Consider the following 27,402-nt stretch of genomic DNA (forward strand, 5'->3'; position numbering starts at 1 on the left):
ATTGTCGCAGCTCCGGGCGGGGTAGGGATAACTAAAGACAACGGCCAGGAGAGAACTCCACAAGAGAGGGAGAGTCAGAGAAAATGGGCAACAAGTGCGGCGGCTTCCGCCATAGCAGGTGATTCGAGGACTCAGCACGAGGCGAGAGTAGGGACCGGGAAGAGCCGGAAAGCCCGCCTGTGATTGGCCCTCCAGGGGTATCGGTCGCTTGTGATTGGTGAGGCCCAAACAGACAGCTGCGTTTTGAACCGCGTAGGATTCTGGGTAGCAAAGGCCTTGCAAGGGTCTTAACCGAAAGGGGGAGGGGGAAGGTCGCCAACAAACGGCTGAGCTCACAATCCAGGCCTGGGCGTCCCCCTCCCCCATGGAGAGAGCCAGACAGGAGCCGCCGCCGCAACAGCGCCCGTTGCATCCCGCTCCGTCCCCGCTGCCGGTCGGGGGCACCACCTTTTGGGCAGGGGCCGTGGAGCCCCCTCCGTCGCCTCCCACACTAAGCGCGGCCGCCAGTGCGACCTTGGCCTCGTCGTGCGGGGAGTCCGTGGCGTCCGGCTTACAGCCCGCGGTGCGGCGGCTGCTGCAGGTGAAGCCAGAGCAAGTGTTGCTGCTACCACAGCCTCAGGCCCGGGAAGAGGAAGCCGCTGCCTCGCCCGCGCAGGCGCGGCTGTTGCAGTTCAGGCCCGACCTTCGGCTCCTGCCGCCGCCGTCAGCGTGCGAGGGCGCCCCCTCCAGGCCGGAGTTGCACCCGGTGCAGCCCCGGGCGCTGCACTTCAAGGCCAAGAAGCAGGAGCTGGGGCCCGGCCTGGACCCGTCATTGGGTCCTCGTGGGGGCGTCGAGACCGGTCCTAGAGCCTCCAGGGTGGTAAAGTTGGAAGGCCCCGGACCGGCCCTCGGCTACTTCCGAGGGAACGAGAAGGGCAAGCTGGAGGCCGAGGAGGTCATGAGAGACGCGATGAAAGGCGGGGAAGGCAAAAGCCCGGCGGCCATCCGAGAAGGTGTGATCAAAACGGAGGAACCCGAGAGACTCCTCGAGGACTGCAGGCTCGGCGCAGAGCCCGCGTCCAATGGCCTAGTTCATGGCAGCGCAGAGGTCATCTTGGCCCCAACGTCCGGTGCCTTTGGGCCGCACCAGCAAGACCTCAGGATCCCTTTGACTCTCCACTCGGTCCCCCCTGGGGCCCGGATCCAGTTTCAGGGAGCTCCGCCTTCAGAGCTGATAAGATTGACCAAAGTCCCCCTTACACCAGTGCCTATTAAAATGCAGTCCCTACTGGAGCCTTCTGTAAAAATCGAAACCAAAGATGTGCCGCTCACCGTGTTGCCCTCAGATGCAGGTATTAGACAGCAGGGGAGAGGGGTTTTCAAAACTGCACCTGTGTTGCCCATAGCTGTTTGGTCAGCAGTTCCCAAGTCTAAACTACAAAAGTAAAGTCATGGAACCGATTATTTTCAGGGCAGAGTCTGCACAGGTATCACTTCTGATCGACTTGCATATATAGCAGTAGAATACACGAATGCCTTCAAGATTCTCAAGTAGTTTTTAAAAAATCGATTTTAAGGCCCAGTATTTAGATAGGACTAATTTTTGTACACAAAAATAGAGGTATTTTCTAGACAGCACAGAGCCCTCAGTTTATATGCTACAAATAATCAAGATTAAAAATGCTATAATAGCTCAGTACTTTTATATGTGTCAAGATAGAAGAAGTGGTGTTTAATGAAAAAAGTGATTATAATTAAATAGGAAAGTTTATACCCATTATAGAGGCTATCTTTAAAAATGAGCAATAAACATTCTTCTAGCAGAAAACAGTACGTGGTTCGATGTCATATTTTGGTGTTTATTCCTCTGAAAGGTAAGGACTTAAAGAAATACTGAAAATAATACGGTAGAATAAGCCATAAATATTGTTTTTAAAGAAATGACTAGTCGCAGCGGTAACAAGTACAAATAGATGTTTTTATTTCTATCCAGTATTTCCAGATATAAAGTTAGCAAATTCTTATTTTACGATTTAGTTCACACAGAACACTTTGCCGATGAACATCTTGGAAAGTCATATTAATCTTTGGTTCATATTTTCTTTATGTTTGTTTATTTTTTTAAATTTTCTGTGTTGATTCTTCCTCTCCACTCCACTCTGTTGCTTTTCTCTTTAGTATTTTTTAGATTTTTGTTTTCTAAAGGAAAGGGAAAGCTTTCTTTATACTACTTATTTCATCCTTAGTGTTTTTATGAAATTTTTAATATATCAGGCAATCCTAAAATATAAATTTATGGACAGTTATTTTTGATAAAATACATGAGAGATGTGAATTTGATAGCTTCCTTTGTTGAAATTTCAACTGGCTCCGTGACTTTCTTCTTTTAAATTTTATTTTATGAAAAAGAGATGCTCGTCTCGAACTCCTGAGCTGAAGCAGTCCTCCGCCTCGGCCTCCCAAAGTAATGGGATTACAGGTGTGAGCCATTGTGCCTGCCTTCTCTGACTTTCAAAAAAATTACTTTTATTATTTTCTCTCATTTTTTTTCTGAAATATTGGCAGAGAGGTTCTAGGAACGAAGGTCAGAAGCAAATGTGAGCCATTGCACCTGCCTTCTGTGACTTCCAAAAAACTTTTTTTGAGACCGAGTCTCACTCCGTTGCCCAGTCTGGAGTACTGTGGCATGATCTCAGCTCGCGGCAACCTCCACCTCCTGGGTTCAAGCGATTCTCCTGCCTCAGCCTCCCAGGTAGCTGGGACTACAGGCATGAGCCACCACGCCCAGCTAATTTTTGTATTTTCAGTAGAGATGGGATTTCACCATGTTGGCCAGGCTGGTCTCAAACTCCTGACCTCACGTGATCCACCTGCCTTGGCCTCCCAAAGTGCTGGGATTACAGGCGTGAGCCACCAGGCCCGACCCAAAAAATTATTTTTATTGTTTTCTCTCATTTTTCTCCCAGGACACAGGACTAGTGTTGATGATTCCACTTGGTGGGAGCGTCAGCTTCATAGTGAAATACAACTAATATAGTATTATAATTTGATAAATATTTTTGCTTGAAAGGACACAAGAGCAGCATGTAGATGAGTTCCTGTGAATGTTTAGAGAACCTCTACCTAGCTAAGATGATAGTCATGAGTAAGTAATGTGTGGTTCCTGTCCCTTAATGATAGAATATTTTTATTGGTAAATAAACTAAATGTTAATTATTGTTAGAGGTACTAATAATACAGATCAAAGAAGTAATAAGCCAACAATTTACTCTCTTCAACATGATTATTTCCACAGTATCTTCAACAGTATTATTCTCTTTGAGGAAAAGGAGTCATTCTAAACTACAGTTCAGAATGGCGAGTTCAGGGGATGTAAGGAATTGTGGAATACTGGCATGTTTTTTTGGTTATACTGAAGTGTGCATTTCCTCCACATATTTCAAAAATAAGTATAGACGGAGGTGCACTTTACCTTAAAATTGTGTGTGTGTGTGGCACATTAATTTAGCCTCTTAATTTTTGTCATGTAGGCATACCAGACACTCCCTTCAGTAAGGACAGAAATGGTCATGTGAAGCGACCCATGAACGCATTTATGGTTTGGGCAAGGATCCACCGACCAGCACTAGCCAAAGCTAACCCAGCAGCCAACAATGCAGAAATCAGTGTCCAGCTTGGGTTAGAGTGGAACAAACTTAGTGAAGAACAAAAGAAACCCTATTACGATGAAGCACAAAAGATTAAAGAAAAGCACAGAGAGGAATTTCCTGGTAATCAAATGAAATAATGCCTCTTACTTCTTTTAAATGAATTTATTTAGTTAAAGATTAGGGTAGGTTGAATTTGAAAGACAAAAATGTATAATTTTTTTCTGGTATGTACAAAAAAGAGAAGAATGACTAATATAACAACAATTGACATGACACTGGGCATGAGTTTCCTTAAATGGAACCAAGCAAAGGGATATCTGATTTCATATTCACCAACCCATACAAATCAGAGCGCACACGGTTTCATTGTGATTTTGATTTAGATAGATATAAATTTAATGAAAGTACATCTCAAAAGCTTTAGGTTATAATTTTGCAAGTAAACTATAGAAGTGTTAAAATGATAGCAACAGAAAAAAAATGCAGTCTACACTTAATGAGAATGCAGGGATTGTCACCATATTCCATTTTAACATATGATTGTCAGAACATAGTCCTGCCTTCTGATTGACAGATTTAGCCCTGTCATGATATAGTGTGAAATAAATCTGATTTCTCCCTAGCAGTGAGAACACAGGGATTAAGCTTGGGAAAATACAAGTATGGCCAGCATGTCTGTGCAAGGTGGGACAAAACTTACTATTTTCTGAAATATTGGGAGAGAGGTTCTAGGAATGAAGGTCAGAGGCAGCAGCTGTAGGGAACCAGTGATTGTTCTGATTACACAGTGGCTGCAAATGCCATAGTTCCACTGGTCTGACTTTGGAAGAAATTGAGTTATTTGTGGACTTGGAGATTGCTGAGTTTGGGAGAGTGGCTTTTCTTGAACTAGGCATAAAAATAGTGACTGATCGGCTGGGTGCCGTGGCTCACACCTGTAATCCCAGCACTTTGGGAGGCCGAGGCGGGTGGATCACGAGGTCAGGAGATCGAGACCATCCTGGCTAATACAGTGAAACCCCATCTCTACTAAAAATACATTTAAAAAAAAAAAATTAGCCAGTCATGGTGGTGGGCATCTGTGTCCCACCTACTTGGGAGGCTGAGGCAGGAGAATGGCGTGAACCCAGGAGGCAGAGCTTGCAGTAAGCTGAGATCTTGCCACTGCACTCCAGTCTGGGCGACAGAGCGAGACTCCGTCTCAAAAAAAAAAAAAAAATAGTGACTGGTCATTAGTGACTATTGCATTGTAAGATATAGACAATTGTATCTTACAGAAAGTGAGGAAATGAGGAGATGAATAATGTCATAGTGAGGCATTGTTTGATAAGGTGGAGGAAAGGCTTTGGGATTCAAGTACAGTGGTTTTGATGTTGACTGTACTACAGATTCATTCTGTATCATTGGTTATAAAACATTTGACCCTTGGCTGGGCGCAGTAGCTCACGCCTGTAATCCCAGCCCTTTGGGAGGCCGAGGCGGGCAGATCACGAGGTCAGGAGTTCGAGACCAGTCTGGCCAACTAAAAATACAAAAAATTAGTCAGATGTGGTGGTATGCACCTGTAATCCCAGCTGCTCAGGAGGCTGAGGCAAGAGAATCACGTGAACCTGGGAGGCAGAGGTTGCAGTGAGCCGAGATTGCGCCATTGCACTCCAGTCCAGGCAACAGTGCAAGACTCCATCTCAAAAAAAAAAAAAAAAAAAATGACCCTCTTCCTTTCAATTATGAGTTATAACATTGGTCGCTAGTCAGGAGCTATTTGGATATGTATGTTAAAATACACAGTGGAGAAGTCATTCACTGAAATAATATCCCGGAACTGGAAAAGATACTTTAGACAATAATTTGTTTTTAAAACACTTTAAAGTGCTTTGCATTTTAGTATGAAAAAAATTATTTAAAGGCTAAATAGAGGCTACACATTTAAACATATTTTGTCTTCTATAGGTTGGGTTTATCAGCCTCGTCCAGGGAAGCGGAAACGATTCCCTCTAAGTGTTTCCAATGTATTTTCTGGTACCACACAGAATATCATCTCTACAAATCCTACAACAGTTTATCCTTATCGCTCACCTACATACTCTGTGGTAATTCCCAGCCTACAGAATCCCATCACTCATCCAGTTGGTGAGTTAGTTTTATTGTAGATTACTATTTTTTAAATATCTGCAAGAAAATTTTACCTCAAGTTTGAAGTTTTCTTTCTGTTAGTCTTAAGAATTTGGAACAACAATATTAAGGAAAAAAAAGAAGAGGGAAAGGGAGAACATTAAATAGGAGAAGGAAAAATTTCAGTAGAGATCAAAACACTTGGTTTGCCAGAGTAGCAAATAATCCATGTGTAAAACCTCAGACCTTTTAAGCAAATCAGGATGGGCCCATAGATTAGGCAGATAATGCAGGAAATGACTGAGGTAATTCAATAGGAAAAAGGAGAGTCTTTTTACTAACAGCATAAAAGAATGTCTTGATAATGGGGTATGAGGCATCCTGTCCTGGAACTTAGTAATGATACTGATTTGTTGAGACCGTTCTCTCACTGCTCTAGAAAAGCAGTGGAAGTAATCTATTTTCTAACAAATATTTGTTTGGTTCATTATATTAATCTTTCTAAATGTCTCCTCTGAGTTCTTTACATTCCTGTTATTGATTTTGAGAACCAAAAATTGAGATGCTAATATCTTAATAACTTGTTATAGGGCTATCCATCATTGGTTTGTTTTTCCAGAACATTTTTTTTTTTCTTTTTTGAGACAGAGTTTTCGCTCTTGTTGACCAGGCTGGAGTGCAATGGTGCAATCTCAGCTTACCACAACCTCCGCCTCCCGGGTTCAAGCAATTCTCTTGCCTCAGCCTCCTGAGTAGCTGGTATTATAGGCATGTATCACCACACCCAGCTAATTTTGTATTTTTTTCTGGAGATGGAGTTTCTCCATGTTGGTCAGGCTGGTCTGGAACTCCCGACCTCAGGTGATCCACCTGCCCCAGCCTTCCCAAGTGCTGGGATTATAGGCATGTACCACCACACCCGGCTAATTTTGTATTTTTTGTGGAGATGGGGTTTCTCCATGTTGGTCAGGCTGGTCTGGAACTCCTGACCTCAGGTGATTTGTCTGCCCTGCCTCCCGAAGTGCTGGGATTACAGTCATGAGCCACCATGCCTGGCCCCCAGAACATGTTTTAACCATTTTTAAAGGAGAGCTTTATACATTCACTACTTGCTGTCACTTTTTTTTTTTTTTTTTTTTTTTTTGAGACAGGGTCTTACTATGTTGCCTAGGCTGCAATGCAGTAGCAGGATCACAGATCACTGCAGCCTTGTCCTCCTGGGCTCAAATGATTCTCCCACCTCAAGCTGGGACTACAGGTGCACACCACCATGCCCAACTAATTTTTGTATTTTTTTAGAGATGGGGTTTTGTCATGTTGCCCAGGCTGGTATTGAATCCTGGGCTCAAGTGATTGAGCCTTGACCTCTCAAAATGTCAGGATTATAAGTGTGAGCCACCACACCTGGCCCACATTCTTGAAACTACTAAGACTGCTTAAACTTGCTTTTTCTATTTTTTTTTTTTAACCTGTTTAAATCCTTCTGGTAATAAAGCCACCCATATGAGCTGAGAGTTTTAGATGCCTTGGAAACTGACTTATTAGAATTTTAGGCATTTTCAGTGTTGTTGTTGTTGTTTTTAATGTATCATTTTAGCAACTGATAGCAACAAGCTACATTCCAGATGTCTAGACTCAAGAGAAAGATGCAGAAAGCTGATCCTATAGCCCTGTTCTCTCCTAGCACAGTCAGGGACTCTCAGTCTTCACTATTTGGTAGTGACTTCTTTAATCTTGTATTTCAACACAGGCTTAATTATGACTTTTTTCGCTTACCTTGTTTTTCTGTTACATTATTTATTTATTTTTTGAGACAGAGTCTTGCTCCATTACCCAAGATGGAGTGTAGTGGCCCGATCTTGGCTCACTGCAGCCTCTGCCTCCTGGGTTCAAGCAATTCTCTCACCTCAGCCTCCCGAGTAGCTGAGACTACAGGTGCACACCACCATGCCCATCTAATTTTTGCATTTTTAGTAGAGATGGGGTTTCACCATGTTATCCTGGCCTCAAGTGATCCACCCATTTCGGCTTCCCAAAGTGCTGGGATTACAGGTGTGAGCCACCATGCCCAGCCTGTGTTATGTTATGATTTCTGTTTTCATAATATAAGTTTCTTCTTTTTATCCCTTTTTCCAAGACCTCACTTACATCTGCTTCTACCCACTGTTAAATGCTGTATATTTTCTCTTCCCAGAAATAGAATTAACAGTGTTCTTATTTGAAGCAGCTGACATTTGATATATTTTATGCCATTCTGAGCAAAGATAAGGGTTGAGTAGAAACTGGAAAATTTTTTCGAATGTTGGCAGGGTTCTTTCTCCATGATGTTGTGTTTAAGTATGGTAGGCAGAATTATAGGAAGCATTTCAGAGCTATGCACAACAGTAATCAGATCTAAGACAACAATTATTTTTTTGTTTGTGCTTAGTTTTTTGTTTTGTTTTTTACAGTATCCCTTATTTCTGGTGATATATAGTGTCAGTAAAGATTCATTTCTTGGGCCAGCTGTGGTGACTCATGCCTTTAATCCTGGTGCTTTGGGAGCCTAGGAATTCAAGACCAGCCTGGGCAACATAGCAAGACCCTGTCTCTAAAAACAAACAAAATTATTTCTTGCATCTTAAAAGATAAACAAAGAACATTATCTTATAAGCATAATTTGGGAATTATTAAGATATACACCTTAATAATAAATCGTGAAATTTATCTGCTATTTTATTCCCCAATCATATAGCTTTGAAATATATTCTTATAGATTGTTCTCATCAACTTGGCGTTATATTACTTAGAGAAGTCAGTATCACTTGCAAATTTGGAAATTTCACTGTATATTTAATATTCTAAATCATTTGTGAAGCTTTTAGAACAGATTATAGCACATCTCTTGTGTGCTATAATCTTGGGGAATCATAATTTTAATATCTTGTCATGTGCAGATGTTAGTTTATATACTTTTTTGTTTGTTTCAAGTAATTTCATATTCTGAATATGAAGTTATGATAATTTTGTTTTTCAAGCATGTTTGCTTTATTTCCATGGAAGAAAGATACCAAGATAGTGAGGTATGTGATTTTTCTCATATAGAAACAATTTGCTCTTTTTCTGTAGCAAGCTTTGTGCATTAATATCATACTGTATAGATTTCACCACCATTTCAGGTGTAGATAATAGACTCACCAAGCTAGAGTTCTCAAGGTCACCAGTTTCAATAGCTGGAAGTCATATTAACTTGCTAAAAATCTCTGGCAGAAGCCATTTGTACCTACTTTGTCTAAAATTTTCTCAGTTCTACCTTGAGGTTTTAAAAAAAATTTTTAATGTTTGTATTTATATATAATTGAGACGAAATCTCACTCTGTTGCCCATGCTGGAGTGCAGTGGCGCAATCTCAGCTCACTGCAACCTCTGCCTCCTGGGTTCAAGTGCTTTTCCTGCCTCAGCCTCCCTAGTAGCTGGGATTACAGGCATGTACCACCATGCCCGGCTAATTTTTGTATTTTTAGTAGGGTTTCACCATGATAGCCAGGCTGGTTTTTCAAACTCCTGACCTCAGGTGATCTACCCACCTCTGCCTCCCAAAGTGCTGAGATTACAGGTTGTGAGCCCCCATGCCTGGACAGAGGTTTGTCTTTTTTTTTTCTTTTTCTTTTTCTTCCTTTAAAAAAAAAAAGTCTTAGGTGAATGCCATCTAAGATCTATTTATATTCTTTTTGTCAATTGAATACGGTAGTTGATCTAATATTTTTAAGCTATTTGCTTTGAAATTAGGGTTCAGAAACCTTCTTAAGGTCTTCTTTAGTAGAAAGAATTGATTGAGTCTGTCTCTTCTCTTTCAGTTGCTGTTTATACCGTAATGACTAAATAATTCCACTGATTCTTTCCTTTTTGTAAAAATATTTGGAGTCAATTGGTATTGACTTTGAGGTCTCTCAGATGTGGCTCCTTCTGTTTTCCTTTGGACTGCCTAACGTTTTTGCATTTGCCTCACCGCAGTTGGGCTTATTTGTACATTTGGACAAGCTTTTGAAGGTTTTTTTGTTGTTTTTGTTGTTATTTTTGTTATCATTTTTTTATTTTTTGCCAGTTAGCCATAGTAACTGTGACTTTGAGGCACATTTCTTTCTTCTGTGTTTTTAGCATTGTTGTGTAAAATAATCTCCATTTTTCTATGAACTTTTTATTTTAATCTCTATCAGCCTTTTCCCTAGCCAGTATCAATATTCCAAAAATTGAATAACCCCAGGGTAGATTTTTTTGACTTTCTCTTTAACCAGGATCATAAATTTAAATATGTTGTGATTACTACTGCATAATATTTCACACACTGAATTAATGGATTTTCTAGTAATATTTCTCCATTATTTGGCTCTCAATCAAGCTGCTTCTTCTTCTTCTTTTTTTTTTTTTTTTTTTGAGAGGGAGTCTTACTCTGTCTCTCAGGCTGGAGTGCAGTGGCATGATCTCTGTTCCTTGCAACCTCCGCCTCTCAGGTTCAAGTGATTCTCCTGCCTCAGCCTCCTGAATAGCTGGGACTACAGGCGAGTGCCACCACGCCTGGCTAATTTTTGTATTTTTAGTAGAGATGGGGTTTCGCCACATTGGTCAGCTTGGTCTCGAACTCCTGGACTCAAATAATTTGCCCATCTCAGCCTCCCAAAGTGCAGGGATTACAGGCATGAGCCATTGCACCCAGCCCTCAAGCTGATTTCATTTTACTGGGTATTCTACCAAACCTTTTTGTTCTAATCAATCACTTGTCCTGTACTAGATCTTCCCAGTACACTTTTATCCCATTAAGATATTCAGTAAATATATGTGAATTGTGGCAGTTTAATTTGGTATTCTCCCCTGTGACAGTGAGTTTTATCTCAGATATCTTCTGAGTGAATTCCAGTGGCACGTTTGTATGCCTGCTTACCTGCTGCCTTCACTACTAAGGTTTATTAAATCCTATTATGGGGCAAACTCTGCTAGGAACAATATATAAAATTTTTTATAGTCTCTGCTGTCAAAGAGTTAATAAGGTAGTCGTAGCAATTATAGATATAATTACTTTTACTATTTCTTTGATAGAATCTGTCTTGTCTGGCATTATTATTATTATTATTTGAGATAGAGTTGTGCTCTGTTACCCAGGTGGGAGTGCAGTGGCATGATCTCAGCTCACAGCAACATCCATCTACCAGGTTTAAGCAATTCTCCTGCCTCAGCCTCCCGAGTAGCTGGGATTACAGGTGCATGCCACCATGCCCGGCTGATTTTTGTATTTTTAGTAGAGATGGGGTTTTACCGTGTTGGCCGGGCTGGTCTTGAACCTCTGACCTCAGGCAATCTACCTGCTTCAGCCTCCCTCCATCTATCTGTTGGGATTACAAGCGTGAGCCACCACGCCCAACCCTTGTCTGGTATTATTTTTATGTCTGGTGCATTGTTTACTCTGTCACTCACATTTAGTACTATCTCCTAAGCTCCTCTTCTCTTTCTAGTTCTTTTTTTTTCTGTAAAGATGGGGTCTTGCTAGGTTGCCCAGTCTAGTCTCAAACTCCAGACTCAAGTGATTCTCCCATCTTGGCCTTCCAAAGTGTTGGGATTACAAATGTGAGCCGTGGCACCCAACCTGTTTCTAGTGTCTGAAAGTGCTTATGTTACTGGCACAAGGTTCTTGGCTCTCAGTGTAACAGAAATTAACAAGAGACCAGGCAAATTTTTCCTAGACAGGGGTTGTTAGGGCTTATGCCTGGAAAGATTGGGCATTAAGAGAGACAGCACAGGAGAAAGGGTTCTCTGGCTGGCTCTCCAAGGGAGTGCACTGTGGTGTCTTAAGGAGGGTGATATGCGTAATTCATGAGGCAGGTGAGTGTCATTACATATGCAGGCTGGAGTGCAGGGTGTGCAGACAAGTAAGGAATCATGCTAACTCATATGTTGATCATGATCAGAAAATCTCCCTGGGTGGAGATTTTAGTATTTCAATCCTAGAAATTTTACTGTTACAATCCTAGGGGTTAGGATTGTCATTCTAATTCTAGATTGTCATTATAAAATTCACCAGGAGGCCATTCTCACATGCAGGCGATAGAGTTAACTCCCTTGAGTGAGATTTATGGTGGAATGCTGCTTAGTTTTTTCAGACAGCTTGCAAGCTCTCTAGCCAATGGGTATGGTGTCAGTGCGGGTGGTGCTGCAAGGTCTGGTGGTCAGTGGGCGTGTATGGAAAAAATACGTAAGTGAAGATGAGATGAGTCCCCCCCCATCCCACTACCCTGTCTCGCTTATAGCATGGTAGTCTGGAATTCTCTTCAGATCTTTGATTACATGTCTTAGATGCCAGTTATGCCAGCATCCTCCTTTTATATGAGTATTCCTATTCATTTAAAGGCTTTGGAACTTTTATAAAAGCTGTATCCATTCATACTTTTCTTAACTATTTTTTATTAACCAGGTTCTGGCTAGATACTGGGATACAAATAGGAATTGAGAGTTCCTGCTCTCAGTCTCCCAGTTTGGTGATCATGGTTGGGGTGGCAGACATGCAAATAATCACAAAAATTTACACTATTTCCTGATAAGTGATAGATTTACGAAGTTTGGAGGGAACGTGGACAAGGGAAATTAAGCTGTGCTCGATAAATCAGGAAGGGCCTGAGTAGGGTCTGTGCCTCATAGATAGGAGGGCTAGTCCATATAACCTCATCAGGTGAGAATCAGGGCAGCATCATTACATCCTGTTTCTCTACTTCACTGGGTCAGAGGCCATCTTCAAACAGATGGCTATGTCCTTTAATTCCCTACTTCCTGCTTTAAGAGGGGTATTATCTGCTTTATCTGGAGAAAAGGAAGGAGAGGGAAGTCACCTGGATGAGGCTGGAAAAAGATCCACATTTCTTTCAGTCTCTGACAGAGACATGTCCAAGCACAGAATTTCTTGAACTGCATCTTCTTTATTAATGGATTCGGAACTGTATTGCAATACACTAGATCATGACTCTCTTGCTGTGGCATCCATCTGTCTTTCATCAGGAAAGTTGAATTAAATTTAGGCTAGGTGTGTCATTTGGGTCACTTAGCAGCTCAATCAGTAGTCCTGTCTTCTTCAGGAACAGAAAGCTAAAACATAATTGTTTCACCTACCTTTAAAAATTCTGCCATATCTTTCATGCTCTGCTGCAATAGTATTCCTTTTATATCTGTCACCAGTGGTTGACATGTGGCAAGTCCTGTTCTCACTTGGAAATTTCCTTTCGTATTCATATTGAATACAATAGAATGAAATAATTTTGTTGTTTAAGTTTTTTCGGCTAAAAAAATTGTGTCATTTGTAATTTAGTTTAATATAGAGAAGTTTATAAAAGAAAAGAAAAATGACCCATACTGCTACTCTGAAACCCCTAGTAATATTAAAAATAAGATTAATATATTTAGGTAAACAGAACATTCAAATAGTACCAGTAGGTATAAAATGAAAGTCTAGCTTTTCCTCCTGCCCCACTGCCCTGTCCCCTGTCTTAGATCATGGCTCCTTAAAGGTAACTAGTGTCAATAGCTTCATATTATTATTATTTTTAAATGTGTATATGCATACCAGCATTTATTTGTTTTCGGTCTTTTAGTATATCTATCAATAATTTTATTCATTTGTTTATTCATCTAAAAAATATTTGTTGAGGGCCTCTTCTGTGCCAGACAGAATGTTTCACCCTGGGGATACAACAGCAAACAAAACAGAAAAGGTTGCTCTTCTCATGGCACTTAGAGTCTAGTTGGGAGAGAGAGACAAAACATGTAAATAAACAAGAAAATAAAATAACTTCAGTTTGTTCAAAATGCTGCAAATGAAACAGAGTGGTTTGATGTGATGATGCAGTTAGGTAAGGTGGTTGATGAAGGCCTCTGCTTATACAATTTATTAAACTTCACTGAAAGAAGAAAAACATGGAATGACTCAGTTGATTCTTGATTTATGCTATTTTTATTTCTAAAGGTGAAACCTCACCTGCCATCCAGCTGCCCACACCTGCAGTCCAGCGCCCAAGCCCTGTCACACTTTTCCAGCCCAGCGTCTCCAGTGCTGCTCAGGTGGCTGTCCACGATCCAAGTCTGCCGCTCTATCCAGCACTCCCGCCCCAACACTTTGCTGGGCCTTCCCAAACAGACACTCATCAGCTGCATTCTGAAGGCACTCACACTGTGAAGCAACCCACCCCTGTCTCTCTAGAGAGCACCAACAGGATTTCAAACAGTGCAAGTACTGCCCATGCCAGATTTGCAACTTCGACCATCCAGCCTCCTAAGGAGTATTCCAGCATTTCCCCTTGTCCCAGAAGTGCTCCAATCCCCCAGGCTTCTCCCATTCCACACCCACATGTCTACCAGCCCCCTCCCCTTGGCCATCCAGCCACACTGTTCGGGACACCACCAAGATTCTCTTTTCATCATCCTTACTTCCTACCCGGACCTCACTACTTCCCATCAAGGTAAATTAACATTTTTTTCCCTTTTACCTAAACATTCAACTGATGAGTTTTTACCTGTGATAACATTTTTTGTTTGTTTTTAAATACTTAAAAGGGGACTTCTTCAAGTCTGCTGAATAGGAGACAAGCAGTTAACATAAATAGATGGAGGGGGCCAGGTGAGGACTGGGGGAGCTAGAGAGAGTGCATGCTCTAACTCAGCTCCAGCTGACTCTTGTTATGTAAGAATATAGGCTTCAGGCTAGGTGCAGTGGCTCATGCCTGTAATTCCAGCACTTTGGGAGGCCAAGGTGGGTGGGTAACTTGAGGTCAGGAGTTTGAGACCAGCCTGGCCAACATGGTGAAACCCTGTCTCTACTAAAAATACAAAAATTAGCCAGGCATGGTGGCATGTGCCTGTGATCCCAGCTACTCAGGAGGCTGAAGCAGGAGAATCACTTGAACCCGGGAGGCGGAGGTTGCGGTGAGCTGAGATCACACCACTGCACTCCAGCCTGGGTGACCATCTCAAAAAAAAAAAAAAGAGAAAAAGAATATAGGCGTTAATGTTGTCAGATAGAATTTTTCATGCAAAATAACTATAAGGGACCTTAAGATCGTTTAGTCAAATGTATAGAGGTGTGCTTATTGTATAGAGGGTATGCTTCTCAAACTTTAATGTGTATATAAATCGTGGTATTTTGTTAAAATGCAGATTCTGATTCGTTGGGTCTGGGGTATAGTGGTATCCTATATGGGGGTATAGTATGCCTGATATTTTGCATTTGTAGCAAGCTCCCAATTGCCAATTCTGCTGGTTTATGGACCACACTTTGAATAGCAAGGATATAGAGGAGGGCATTTGGTCTAAGTGAAAAATTGTTTATTTACCTAGGTTAAATGACAAGACCAAAGTGATACTACCTCTTTGTGCCCTTTTTACCAAACTAGAAATTTTCCCATGTAAATTACCAATAAAGGAATTCGTTTTCATAGGGAAGTATCTAGGGAAAACAAATGTGTAACTTCATTTTGGAATGATAGAAATTTAACTCCCTTCAAAGTATTCTGATAGAGTGGTATTAGCCTCTACTTTCCTTTTTTTTTTTTTTTTTTTGAGACGGAGTTTTGCTCTTGTTGCCCAGGCTGGAGTGCAGTGGCGCGATCTCGGCTCACCACAACCTCCGCCTCCCGGGTTCAAGCAATTTGCCTGCCTCAGCCTCCTAAGTAGTTGGGATTACAGGCATGCGTCACCACGCCTGGCTAATTTTTTTTGTTTTTTTTGTATTTTTAGTAAAGACGGGGTTTCTCAATGTTGGTCAGGCTGATCTCGAACTCCCAACCTCAGATAATCCGCCCACCTCAGCCTCCCAAAGTGCTGGGATTACAGGCGGGAACCACCATGCCCGGCCTAGCCTTTACTTTTCAATTACTGTTAAATGTGTAGACAGAGATGGTTTCTTTTGAGACGGGAGTATTAAAGTGTCTAACACCAATCTTTTTTTGTTTCCTTCCTTACTTAACAAGTAAATCTACTTCCCACTAGGGTATACCTACACCTCAATAGAAACAACTTTTGAGGTATATATTATGTTGTTTCAATTTATAATGGGATTGCCTGCTTTTGGGTCCTTAGCTCAGGACTGGAAAAAAGTGGAACCAGAGGATTAGATCAGGAGAAAGGGAGAATTTTGTTATCTAGGGTTTGTTTTGTTTTATGTAGAATCTTTTTATCTTTTGCGGCCTTAAGTATTTTAGTTCAAGGGATCAAACCTCAAGAGACTTTTAATTTAAGGCCGGGGGGTTGATAATCTGTTTTCATTGCTATCTTCTAGGATCTAGGATTTTACAGGAATTTTGGAGAATTTTACAAAATTTTTCCTAGATATAAGAATAATATGAAGGATGTAGATTGAATTTAATAAATGAATAAATTTGGGAACACTTGGCCTTAGTTAGAGCCTTGAGGCCTATAACAAAAATTGTGGAAATTATATTTGTTACATAATTAATTTTGTAATACGGGAAATGCTTGGACCCTATTTTCTCACAGGATAGGCGAATAAGAGTCAATTACAATGGGCTGTGTACCACAATCTCACTCTAGCTGTTACTAGTTTTTTCTTTGTTGTATTTTTCTTCGTTTTAGTGTTTTGAAGATCTAAGAATTTTTACATGTTGTTTTTATAACAATCCTGTGACTTGGGTATAATATTCCTCTACTTTTTCAGTTAATGGGATTAGTAAATGGATTAATAAATAGCCTCATCAAGATTATACAGTGGCAGAGCCAATAGTCAAATTCAGGTTTGATTGATTTTGAATTTCATATTTGTCTTTTTTACTATATCGGTAAGACTTCTTTTATGATGGTTCCTCTTGATTGACAGCTGTTAGTTGCTAGCAGAGAATCATATGGAAAAAAATATGCTTTTGAGTAAAAAACTCACATAGTCAAGTGGACGTTGGGGCAGGTAATGTTTCCTTACATATTACATAGATTAAATCCTAGAAGTCTATCTTACTCATTCACGACAAGGCTTGTAAGATTTGGCTGTTAATGTATAAATTATCTGACACTTTAAGGAACATTTTAAAAGGAAGCTCTTGAAAGTAAGTTCTTTGTTTTTGTTTGCTTGTTGGTTTATTTGTTTTTGAGATAGAGTCTTGCTCTGTCGCCCAGGCTGGAGTGCAGTGGCATGAGCTTGGCTCACTGCAACCTCTGCCTTCTGGGTTCAAGCAATTCTCTTATTTGAGCCTCCCAAGTAGCTGGGACTACAGGTGCCTGTCATCATGCACAGCTAATTTTTGTATTTTTAGTAGAAATGGGGTGTTACCATATTGGTCAGGCTGGTCTCGAACTCCTGACCTCAGGTGATCCACCCGCCTAAGTCTCCCAAAGTGCCGGGATTACAGGCATGAGCCACCGTGCCCGCCCAAAAGTAAGTTCTTAGAAGACAAAAACTACCTTTTTCGTTAATACTATTATTGCTAATTAATAATAATGCTATTGGAAGAACCAAATGAAGTGACTAAGTAGTTATTATATGGAATTTTATTTCATTTAAGAATGTCAGAGCAGTATGTCAATTATAAACATTAAGCTATGCATAGTTTTTTAGAAAAGTACACTAGCCTTATGAATTATAATATTTTTCAATTGTTTTTCTGACTTACACCTGCATGTGATGATAATTTTTCCAAAGAAATAGATTATTTATGACTGTCTAGATAGTATATTTTAGTAAACTCTAAATGCCAAAATTAATTGATTCTCTGTCAGTTTTTCTCTTCTCCTAATTGATGATGGAATCTCCTATAAAGAATATTTCTGGGTGGGTGCAGTGGCTCATGCCTATAATCTCAGCACTTTGGGAGGCCGAGGCGGGCAGATCACCTGAGTTCAGGTGTTTTAGATCAGCCTGGTGAACATGATGAAACCCCGTCTCTCCTAAAAATACAAAAATTAGCCAGGTGTGGTGGGGGGCACCCGTAATCCCAGCTACTTGGGAGGTTGAGGCAGAGAACCACTTGAACCCGGGAGGCAGAGGTTGCAGTGAATCAAGATCACACCACTGCACTCCAGCCTGGGCACCAGAGTGAGACCATGTCTCAAAAAACCAAAATATGTTTTTTTTTACTAAACAGTTCATTTTGCCCTGTGTAGCGTAAAAATCAAGTAGGCTAGGTGATTTAATCAAGGAGTCACTTTACAAAACAGATGGACACTCAGAAGTGCTGCTCCCCATCTCTGGGGCTAACATCTTATTCCTGCCTTCAGATCTTAACCATCATCATACTATGTTTATCAAAATGCTCTCTTTCTGTGTACTGCATCAATTCTTCAGACTAGTTATTTTCTCCCTACCCCTTCCTCTTTCTTCTTCTTGCAGTATATTGGGCTTTCATATTCAAGGGCAATACATAGGATCTTCATTCTGTTGGCCATTGAGTAAAAAATATGTGTTTAAAATCTATTGTAATTAGGGATAAAGAAAAGATATGAAGACAAATGGGGATTTACTAGCTTGAAATATATGGAAAATACACTCATATATATGGTAGGGGAAGTTTAAAGAATTCCTGGATTTGTAAAATAGCATCAAAATTGTAAAATTTTAGGCAAATGAATAAAAGATTAAATGCAATTCTCTTTAACCTTTGTTTGGGTCAGAGACCCATTTGAGAATTTGATGGAAGTTATAGACTCCTTCCATAATAATGCATATCTACATACATATACATAAAACTTTTGCCTAAAGTTTTATGGAGTAGGGAAATTTACAGTCCTAAAACATGATAGACTTCGTTAACATAGAATACCTTCTGCTGTAACTAGCTAGAAATGTTGAATTTAAATATGAATAATTTAATACCCACGTGAACTCACCAGCAGGGAACTCACTATGTGCCAAAAATAATCAACAAGTTGAAAATTAGTTATAATGTTCCTGGAGATGATTTTCAGATTCAGAAATAGTTACACTGGCTATAAACTTGGGTTTTAAGCTGGATGTGCTGTCATGCGCCTGTAGTCCCAGCCACTTGGGAGGCTGAGGTGGAGTTCAAGGCCAGCCTTGGCAACAAATTGTGATCCTGTCTCTAAAACAAAAACAAAAACAGAAAAAAACATAAACTTGAGTTTTAATGTCTGCGAAAGGAATAGAGATGAGGTCTTGACCCTGTTCTGCTCCCCTGTTCAAGGTGGTGATAGGTACTGAAACTAAAACCTCTCTATAAAGCCAAGACCCTGGAAGGAATTTTTTTCTTTCTCTTTTTTTTTTTGGCAGAGTCTTGCTCTGCTTGCCAGACTGGAGTGCAGTGGTGTGATCTCAACTCACTGCAGCCTCTGCCTCCAGGGTTCAAGCAATTCTTGTTCCTCAGCCTCCTGAGTAGCTAGGATTACAAGTATATGCTACCGTGCCTGGCCAATTTTTGTATTTTTAGTAGAGACTGAGTTTTGCCATGTTAGTCAGGCTGGTCTTGAACTCCTGGCCATAAGTTATCTGCCCACCTTGGCCTCCTAGAGTGTTGGGAGTACAGGCATGAGCCACCACACCGGGCTGGAAGGACTTTTTAACCTTGATAAAAGGAATAGAAAGTTTTTGTCATTGATCCAGGTAAAGCACAGAAGAATCTTGTTTTTACCCAGGGCTCTATGTGACTTTCATTAGAAATAAAATTCCCAAGGTGTTTCACACATTGGTTCAGAGTCTAAAATCATCCTATCCACTGGATGCACACATTTCTTTTTCTTTTGAGATGGAGTTTTGCTCTTTTTGCCCAGGCTGGAGTGTAATGCCACAATCTCGGCTCACTGCACTGCCTCCTGGGTTCAAGTGATTCTCCTGCCTCAGCCTTCCGAGTAGCTGGGATTACAGGTGCCCACCACCACGTCCAGCTAATTTTATATTTTTAGTAGAGACGGGGTTTCACCCGTCTCTACTGCAAGTCCAGTGAGACCTAATTAGCTAGACTTTTCAGAATAGAGTACCAGAGAAAAGAGCTACACGCAGAGGGAACTCCAAATGACTGTGTAGGGTCCCTCTTGAATATTCAGTGAAGTACTAATTGGTGAATGCTTGTGAAGAAACAACCCAAGGCAGCGAAAGAACCACCTGAAAGGATTAGAGAAAACAGTATCTGACAATCATGCACTAACACAGTGCTGGGAATAGTCCCACCAACTAGACTGGAAAACTTTTATGGGGCACAGAACATTTGGTACTCAGAAGGGTCTTGCTTCAGATAGCCTTAGCCTAAATGTTGCTATGGTCACAACTAAAAAAATTTTTTTTTTTTTTTTACGGGGTGGGTCTTACTATGTCACCCAGGCTGCAGTGCAGTGGCATGATCATAGCTCATTGCAGCCCTGAACTCCTGGGCCTAAGCGATCCTTCTTCCTAAGCCTCCTGAATAACTGGGACTACAAGTGTGTACCACCATGTCCAGCTAATATTTTCATTTTTTTTGTAGAGACAGAGCCTCACTTTGTTGCCCAGGCTGATTTCAAGCTCCTGGCCTCCCAAAGTGCTGGAATTACAGGCATGAGCCATTGTGCTCTAATTTTTTTTTTTTTTTTGAGACGGATTCTCACTCAGTCACCCAGGCTGGAGTGCGGTGGCACAATCTTGGCTCACTGCAACCTCAGCTTCCCAGGTTCGAGCAAACAATTCTCTTGCCTCAGCCTCCGGAATACCTGGGACTACAGGCCGCACCACCACGCCCAGCTAATTTTTGTATTTTTAGTAGAGACGGGGTTTCACCATGTTGACCATGCTGGTCTCAAACTTCTGACCTCAGGTGATCCACCCGCCTCGGCCTTCCAAGGTGCTGGGATTACAGGCATGAGCCACCATGCTTAGCTCAAAACTCTTAAAAGCAAGACCTGAAAGGACCAACTTGTTTCTAAGTTATTTAACTGCATCCAAGAGCAAAGCTTAAGAATAGAAATAGAATCAAATGATTAAAAAGGTAAGCGAGAATACAGTTCATTTTTGAGATGGCAGCACAGGGAGCTCCATGGACCTAGTCTCTAGCAAACAAGCGTAACTGGTGAAAACTATTTTTAAAAACCAACCATTCAAGTCTCTGGAAGTTACTGGGTGTGGTGGTGTACCTGTAGTCTCAGCTACTTGGCAGGCTGAGGCAGGAAGATTGCTTGAGCCCAGGAATTTGAGACTGCAGTGAGCTATGATCATGCCACTGCATTCCGGCGTGGGTGACAGAGCAAAATCCCATCTCTTAAATTATATATATAAAATATATATATAAGTAATGATAATATTATATATATATATGAAATCCAGAAGGCCACACACATATCCAGAACTAGACCCATGTTCAGAAAACACACGAAAAGACCCCGAGCTTTTAACTCTGACTGATCTGTTGGCTCTGTGTAAGCAGGAAGTAAAGACTAAGGCAGAATTGAAAACAGCCTGGCTAAGTATGTAAGGAGTGCCCCAACTCAAAGCCAATCTGCAAAGACCAGGATAATATTTTTTGTTTTGTTTTTGTTTATAGGTTTTTAAGGAAATCTCTATCAAATTTGTGACCGCTAAGCTAATTGAACAGAGATTTCAATGACCATACATAACAAAGAATACAGTCTTTACAAAAATACTCTAGAAAACCAAATAAACAACTACAACCCCAAACAAACAACAACAACAAACCTTGGATAAGGGAAATAATTTGATTTCTAGTGGCATCACATTATAATATTCAAAACATCCAGTTTTCAACAAAAAGTTACAAGATATACAAAGAAACAAGAAAGTAGGGCATTCACAAGTAAAAGATAGTAGTAGTAACTATCCCCAAGGAAGGTGAGACATTGGATTTACTAGACAGTTGAAATCAGCTGTTTTAAATATGCTCAAGGAACTAAAGGAAACCACGGACAAAGAAGTAAAGGAAACCGGGAGAACAATTTCTTACCAAATATATCATATCAATACGGAGATAGAAATAAAAAAAAGAACCAAATACAAATCCTCAAGCTAAAGATTGCAATAACTTCTTTTAAGACTTACCAGTCATACATTGAAATAGTGTTTCTAGTTTCCATTACTTATATTCTCCTGTTCCTTATGACAGACCTTTTAGGTTGACAGAACAGGCATTGCTATCCCTATTTTATATAAGAAGGATACAAGGATCAGATAAAGTAAGATTTGCTTAAGTTTACCAGGTTCTTATGTGGCATAGCTAGAACTAGAGCCTGGGTAGGATGGCATGGTAGTTAGGAGAACAAGTTCTGGAGTCAAATTGGCTGATTCTGTCTACTACTTAACTAATTCTATCATTTTGAGCAAGTTATTTCACCTTTTTAAAGCTCCATTTCCTCATCTGTACAGTGGAGATATTTATAGTATCTATCCCTTAGGGTCATTCTGAGTGTCATTCAGTGTTATATTGAAATAACATATACACTCCTTGGCCAATGCCTAAAAAATAGTAAATGCTTACCTATTGGATAGTATTATTATTTGGACTCTTCTAAGTAATGTTTTTCTCCCTACACCATGATACTTTTATAGTTTTTTACTTTCACTCATGTAACCTTCTAGGATTGCCTTTGTCTTAATTGATCTTTTTGTTCTCTGAACATAACACTAACTCGTCTTTACCAAACCAAAATAGTCACTATAATGCTGGCATTATAAATTTTAGCACATGTCTAATATATGCCTAGATTTTATGTTTTTTTAAAAATTATCTACCAAACCTTACATAGCATCTTGCCTACACTGAGTCCTGAAAAAGATAGTTATTGGGTGAATTATTTCTAGCTGAAGTGAAGGCTTTGTGGAAGGGAGAGATTTTTGTTTTATTGATACATAACATTTTACATATTTATGGGGTACATGTCATAAATATGTATAAAATATGTAATGATCAAGTCAGGGTATTTGGGTTATCTGTCACCTTCATTATTTATCATTTCTTTATATTGGGAACATTTTTAGTCCTCTCTTATAGCTACTTTGAAATACACAGGACATTATTGCTAACTACAGTCACCCTACAGTGCTACTGGGCATTAGAACTTATATCTTCTAATTGTATGTTTGTACCCATTAGTCAGCCTCTTTTCATCCTTGAATTATCTGTGGAATTCAATGGATGGAGAGACCTGCTATATGAGCAAAGTTGTGCTAGCCAGAAGCACAGTGTATTTGGCGGTATGTGGTGGCTCACGCCCATAATCCCAACACTTTGGGAGGCCGAGGCAGATGGATCACCTAAGGTCAGGAGTTCCAGACCAGACTGGCCAACATCGTGAAACCCCATCTCTACTAAAATACAAAAATTAGCCGGGCATGGTGGTGGGCATCTGTAATCCCAGCTACTTGGGAGACTGGGACAGGAGAATTGCTTGAACCTGGGAGGCGGAGATTGCAATGAGCCAATTTCATGCCACTGTACTCTAGCCTGGGTGACAGAGCGAGACTCTGTCTCAAAAAAATAAATAAATAAATAAAAAAGAAGCACAGTATATTCAGGACATGTGTATTAAATTTAAAATGCCTGAACTAAGAGTGGCAGTAGGCATGGAAACCTGAAAAATTTTAGAAACTTTACCTCATTTGTTATAATTAACATGAGCAAGGTACCTAGTACTTGAAGATTTGGGGGTAGGGCATAGTTTCAGAATTTGAGATAAAGTCTAGTCTGTCATACTTAGGTTTTTAAAAGTACGGAAACAAAGTTGGGGTGTGTGTGTGTGTGTGAAGGCAAGAAACGAAACACTTAACTTGCCATGGGTTTTGCTGATGAGTATGGTCATTATGTTTATGTTATCTGTCACTAGATGGTTGGACTCTACCTCTTCCTATAATTCCTATTCTATGCCTTTGAAAGAGAATAATACTTTAAAAAAATTGACAAATGGGTCTGAGTAGCAGAATTTTTGAGGTGTAATCTTTTTAAAAAATTATTTTTTTTAGATGAAGTCTCACTATATTACCCAGGCTGGCTTCAAACTCCTGAGCTGAAGTGATCCTCCGCCTCAGCCTCCTGAGTAGCTGGGACTACAGGCATGCACTACTGTGCCCAGCAAATGGCAGACATTTTGGATTTGCCTTTTTTTTAGACGAAGTCTTGCTCTGTCGCCCAGGCTGGAGTGCAGTGGCACAATCTCCGCTCACTGCAAGCTCTGCCTCCCGGGTTCACACCATTCTCCTGCCTCAGCCTCCCGAGTAGCTGGGACTACAGGTGCCCACCACCATGCCCGGCTAATTTTTTATATTTTTAGTAGAGATGGGGTTTCACCATGTTAGCCAGGATGGTCTCGATCTCCTGACCCTGTGATCCGGCCGCCTCGGCCTCCCAGAGTGCTGGGATTACAGGCGTGAGCCACTACACCCGGCCAAAAAACCGTAATTTGTAAAACTGCAAAATGTCTTTTTGATTCTTCACATTCCTGCTCTCCAAAAAATGTTTTGGAAAAGACCTTTAAGACCATAGTTTACTATCAGTTTTAAATCCTTCTAGTAGTAACAGTGTTTTAAATTTACTTTATTGTTGAATGTCAGTGAAAAAATTTAAGTTGTCTTCTGTTTCAGTGCCTCAATATTCCGGATCTCTTGATTTCAATCTAGTTATACATTCCCTCCCCACCCCCTACCATGAGCTTCCTTTCAAATACCAGGAAAAACAACTATTGCGCCATTGCATTGTTTACTAAGTGTCAATTCTGTTTGTTTTTGTTTTTGTTTTTGAGACGGAGTCTCCCTGTCGCCAGGCTGGAGTGCAGTGGCGCAATCTCAGCTCACTGCAACCTCTGCCTCCTGGGTTCAAGCGATCCTCCTGCCTCAGCCTCCTGAGTAGCTGGGACTATAGGCACGCACCACCACGCCCAGCTAATTTTTTGTGTTTTTAGTAGAGATGGGGTTTCACTGTGTTGGTCAGGATGGTCTCAATCTCTTGACCTCATGTTCCGGCCACCTCGGCCTCCCAAAGTGTTGGGATTACAGGCGTGAGCCTCCACACCCAGCCACTAAGTGTCAATTCTTAGCATAGCTCAACACACATCTGCATTTCCAAAACCTTATGTGATATGAGGCATCATGAGAGAAAGACCAGAATAAGCAATTTTGTTATCATGGTTATCAGAAGGTAAGAAGCCTGAGGCTAATGATAGATAACAGTGCTGGTTTTTTGTGCATGGGGACTGGGCAGTGGGAAAAGAGCAGAGGAATACATGAAGTGGTTACAGAAAGGAACTTTCCAAGCCCCAAAGAGGATGCATTAACTTGCTCTGTTAGTCTGTATGCAAGGCAGTATGTGGGCAAGATCTAATTCCTTGTTTGTGTTTTTCTGCTGCAGTACATGCCCTTACAGTCGGCCTCCCTTTGGCTATGGAAATTTTCCGAGTTCAATGCCAGAATGCCTTGGTTATTATGAAGACAGGTACCAAAAACATGAGGATATATTTTCAGCTTTAAATAGAGACTATTCTTTTAGAGACTACTCAAGTGAACGCGCACACAGCGAAAATTCTTGGAGTTGTGAGAACATGAATGGAACTTCTTTCTATAACAATCATAGCCACAGTGGGGAAGAATACTTAAACCCTGTGCCTCAACTGGACATTGGAGTCTTGGAGAATGTCTTCACAGCCCCGACATCAACTCCTTCCAGCATCCAGCAAGTCAATGTCACTGACGGTGATGAGGAGGAAAAAGAAAAAGTGCTTAGGGATTTATAATTTTAAAAAAAATGTGCACAGAAAATAAACATTTCTTAAAATACATTCTGGGTCAGTTGGTATGAGAAAAAAAAAGCCTAGAATTCTTTGTTGAAAGTTTTTTCAGTCATGATTTGAGGAGTTAAAACCAAATGCAATTTATGTCTTCATAAACTTTTCATTAGTGAAACTAGAGTCTGGATGTTTCATTGTAGGAATATTTAAGTTATTAAGTAGTTTATTTTTAATGGCTGAAATTTGCATCAATATATATTATTATTACTTTATCCTGGAACATGCAAAATACTGAAGCTTCACAATTGTATGTGAGGGGGAAAGGGGTATAAATCTAGCATAGTGTGATTTTTATTTTATCTCAGGATACATTTTTTTAAATGATTTTTTGTTTGCTGTTTATGTAATACTTATGGATGCTGTCAATTTTTGATGTAACATTTTGAAAGTATTTTGACAACTCTTAGTGAACTTGGACTCGGTTGCTAAATTTAACTTACACTAATAACAGATTACAATTTCCAAATGTGTTTTAATGGCAGCGGAGTGATTCCTTCAGCTAAATTTAGTCATTTCTGTTTCTAAATATTTTATCATTTTAAAGTATTTTTTTCCATTTGGCATACATTGTTCTTTGTTGTAATTAAATAAACATAGATAAAATTGTTCTTGTTGAATGATTTCTGTTTGGGGGATAGAAATAAGCAAACAGAATATTATTCATAGAAGATTATTTTCTATACCATATACGGATATTCATTTTTACCTAATAGTCTCCAGAATTGCATAGATTCTATTAGCTCACATGAGACTTAAACATGTACCAACAAAGATGTGCACACATTCTGATACCATTTCCAAACCCTTTACACATATGTACACGTGACTTAACCACGTCCCAGAATGGAAGAGCTCTTCCAGATTTGGCTCAAGCAGCTGTCTTGAAAACTGTGAAGTTTATTTAAGAGCATGTGGAATTTATTTAATTCACGATCAACAAAAAAAACCCTACCTGTGACATAACCTCCTGGTAAGTACCCAGTTAGGGATTGAGAAGGCCTTTTTAGAACAGTATCAGGACTGCCAGAGTGGAGATCATGGTAAAAGATCTCTAAGGTACAAAGTGAATTGATGATGGGCAATGGAAATAGTCACCAACCAATACACTTTTCCTTCAATTATCCATATAATTTATGCAAATTGAGATCCTGCTACTTAAAACAGTGTGGAAATTGTGCGTGGAAATCTCTTCTAAGCTTCCACGTTCTTCCTTTACTAAACCTGTATTTGTTTCTTAAACAAAATTTCTTAATGTAATATACTTCATCAGACTTACGTTTATTGTACATGACATTTCCTTTCCCAATACAAATTTTGTTTTCATGGTTTTCTTTTTTTTTTTTTGAGACGAAGTCTCGCTGTGTCGCCCAGGCTGGAGTGCAGTGGCCGGATCTCAGCTCACTCACTGCAAGCTCTGCCTCCCAGGTTCACGCCATTCTCCTGCCTCAGCCTCCTGAGTAGCTGGGACTACAGGCGCCCGCCACCGCGCCCGGCTAATTTTTTGTATTTTTAGTAGAGACGGGGTTTCACTGTGGTCTCGGTCTCCTGACCTTGTGATCCGCCCGCCTCGGCCTCCCAAAGTGCTGGGATTACAAGCGTGAGCCACCGCGCCCGGCCTGTTTTCATGGTTTTCTATTCTTTATTACTCTGCTCAATGCCATTTTGATGTCGTTAAAGAGCAAAACTAGAATTTCTTGGTGATAGAAAGCAAACATTATGTCACCTCACATCTGAACTAAAGTAACATTTGATTGCCTACACATTTGATATCTATACCATTAAGGAGAAATGTATGCAACAATTTGACCCATTTTACCTCATCTCATTTAATAGCACCTTTGTGACTAACTGAATTTTTACCATAGACCTTATTGTAGACAAATTGGTTGGTGGAATCACTGTATAAAGCAGTGAATGAGATAAAGCATAGGTCAGT

The 27,402-nt window shown here is 40.4% G+C and overlaps 1 protein-coding gene across 3 annotated transcripts; it reads left to right on the top strand.

The window, feature by feature from the left end:
• Window positions 1-26,074, top strand: SOX30 (SRY-box transcription factor 30). 3 transcript variants are annotated; one of them, XM_033180467.1, is made up of 5 exons: window positions 1-1,331; window positions 3,510-3,749; window positions 5,580-5,759; window positions 13,723-14,215; window positions 25,031-26,074. In XM_033180467.1, the coding sequence occupies exons 1-5, from the start codon at window positions 365-367 to the stop codon at window positions 25,410-25,412; spliced, it is 2,262 nt and encodes a 753-aa protein (XP_033036358.1). In that variant the 5' UTR covers window positions 1-364; the 3' UTR covers window positions 25,413-26,074. The 3 variants fall into 3 exon arrangements, with proteins under 3 accessions (XP_033036358.1, XP_033036360.1, XP_033036361.1); XM_033180469.1 differs by lacking the exon at window positions 5,580-5,759 and having other exon boundaries at window positions 7-1,331; window positions 25,031-25,455; XM_033180470.1 differs by lacking the exon at window positions 13,723-14,215 and having other exon boundaries at window positions 7-1,331; window positions 25,031-25,149.
• Window positions 26,075-27,402: the final 1,328 nt, after the last annotated feature.

This window comes from Trachypithecus francoisi, unplaced genomic scaffold (assembly GCF_009764315.1).
Source record: "Trachypithecus francoisi isolate TF-2019V2 unplaced genomic scaffold, Tfra_2.0 Lachesis_group2, whole genome shotgun sequence".
NCBI classification, from domain to species: Eukaryota; Metazoa; Chordata; class Mammalia; order Primates; family Cercopithecidae; genus Trachypithecus; species Trachypithecus francoisi.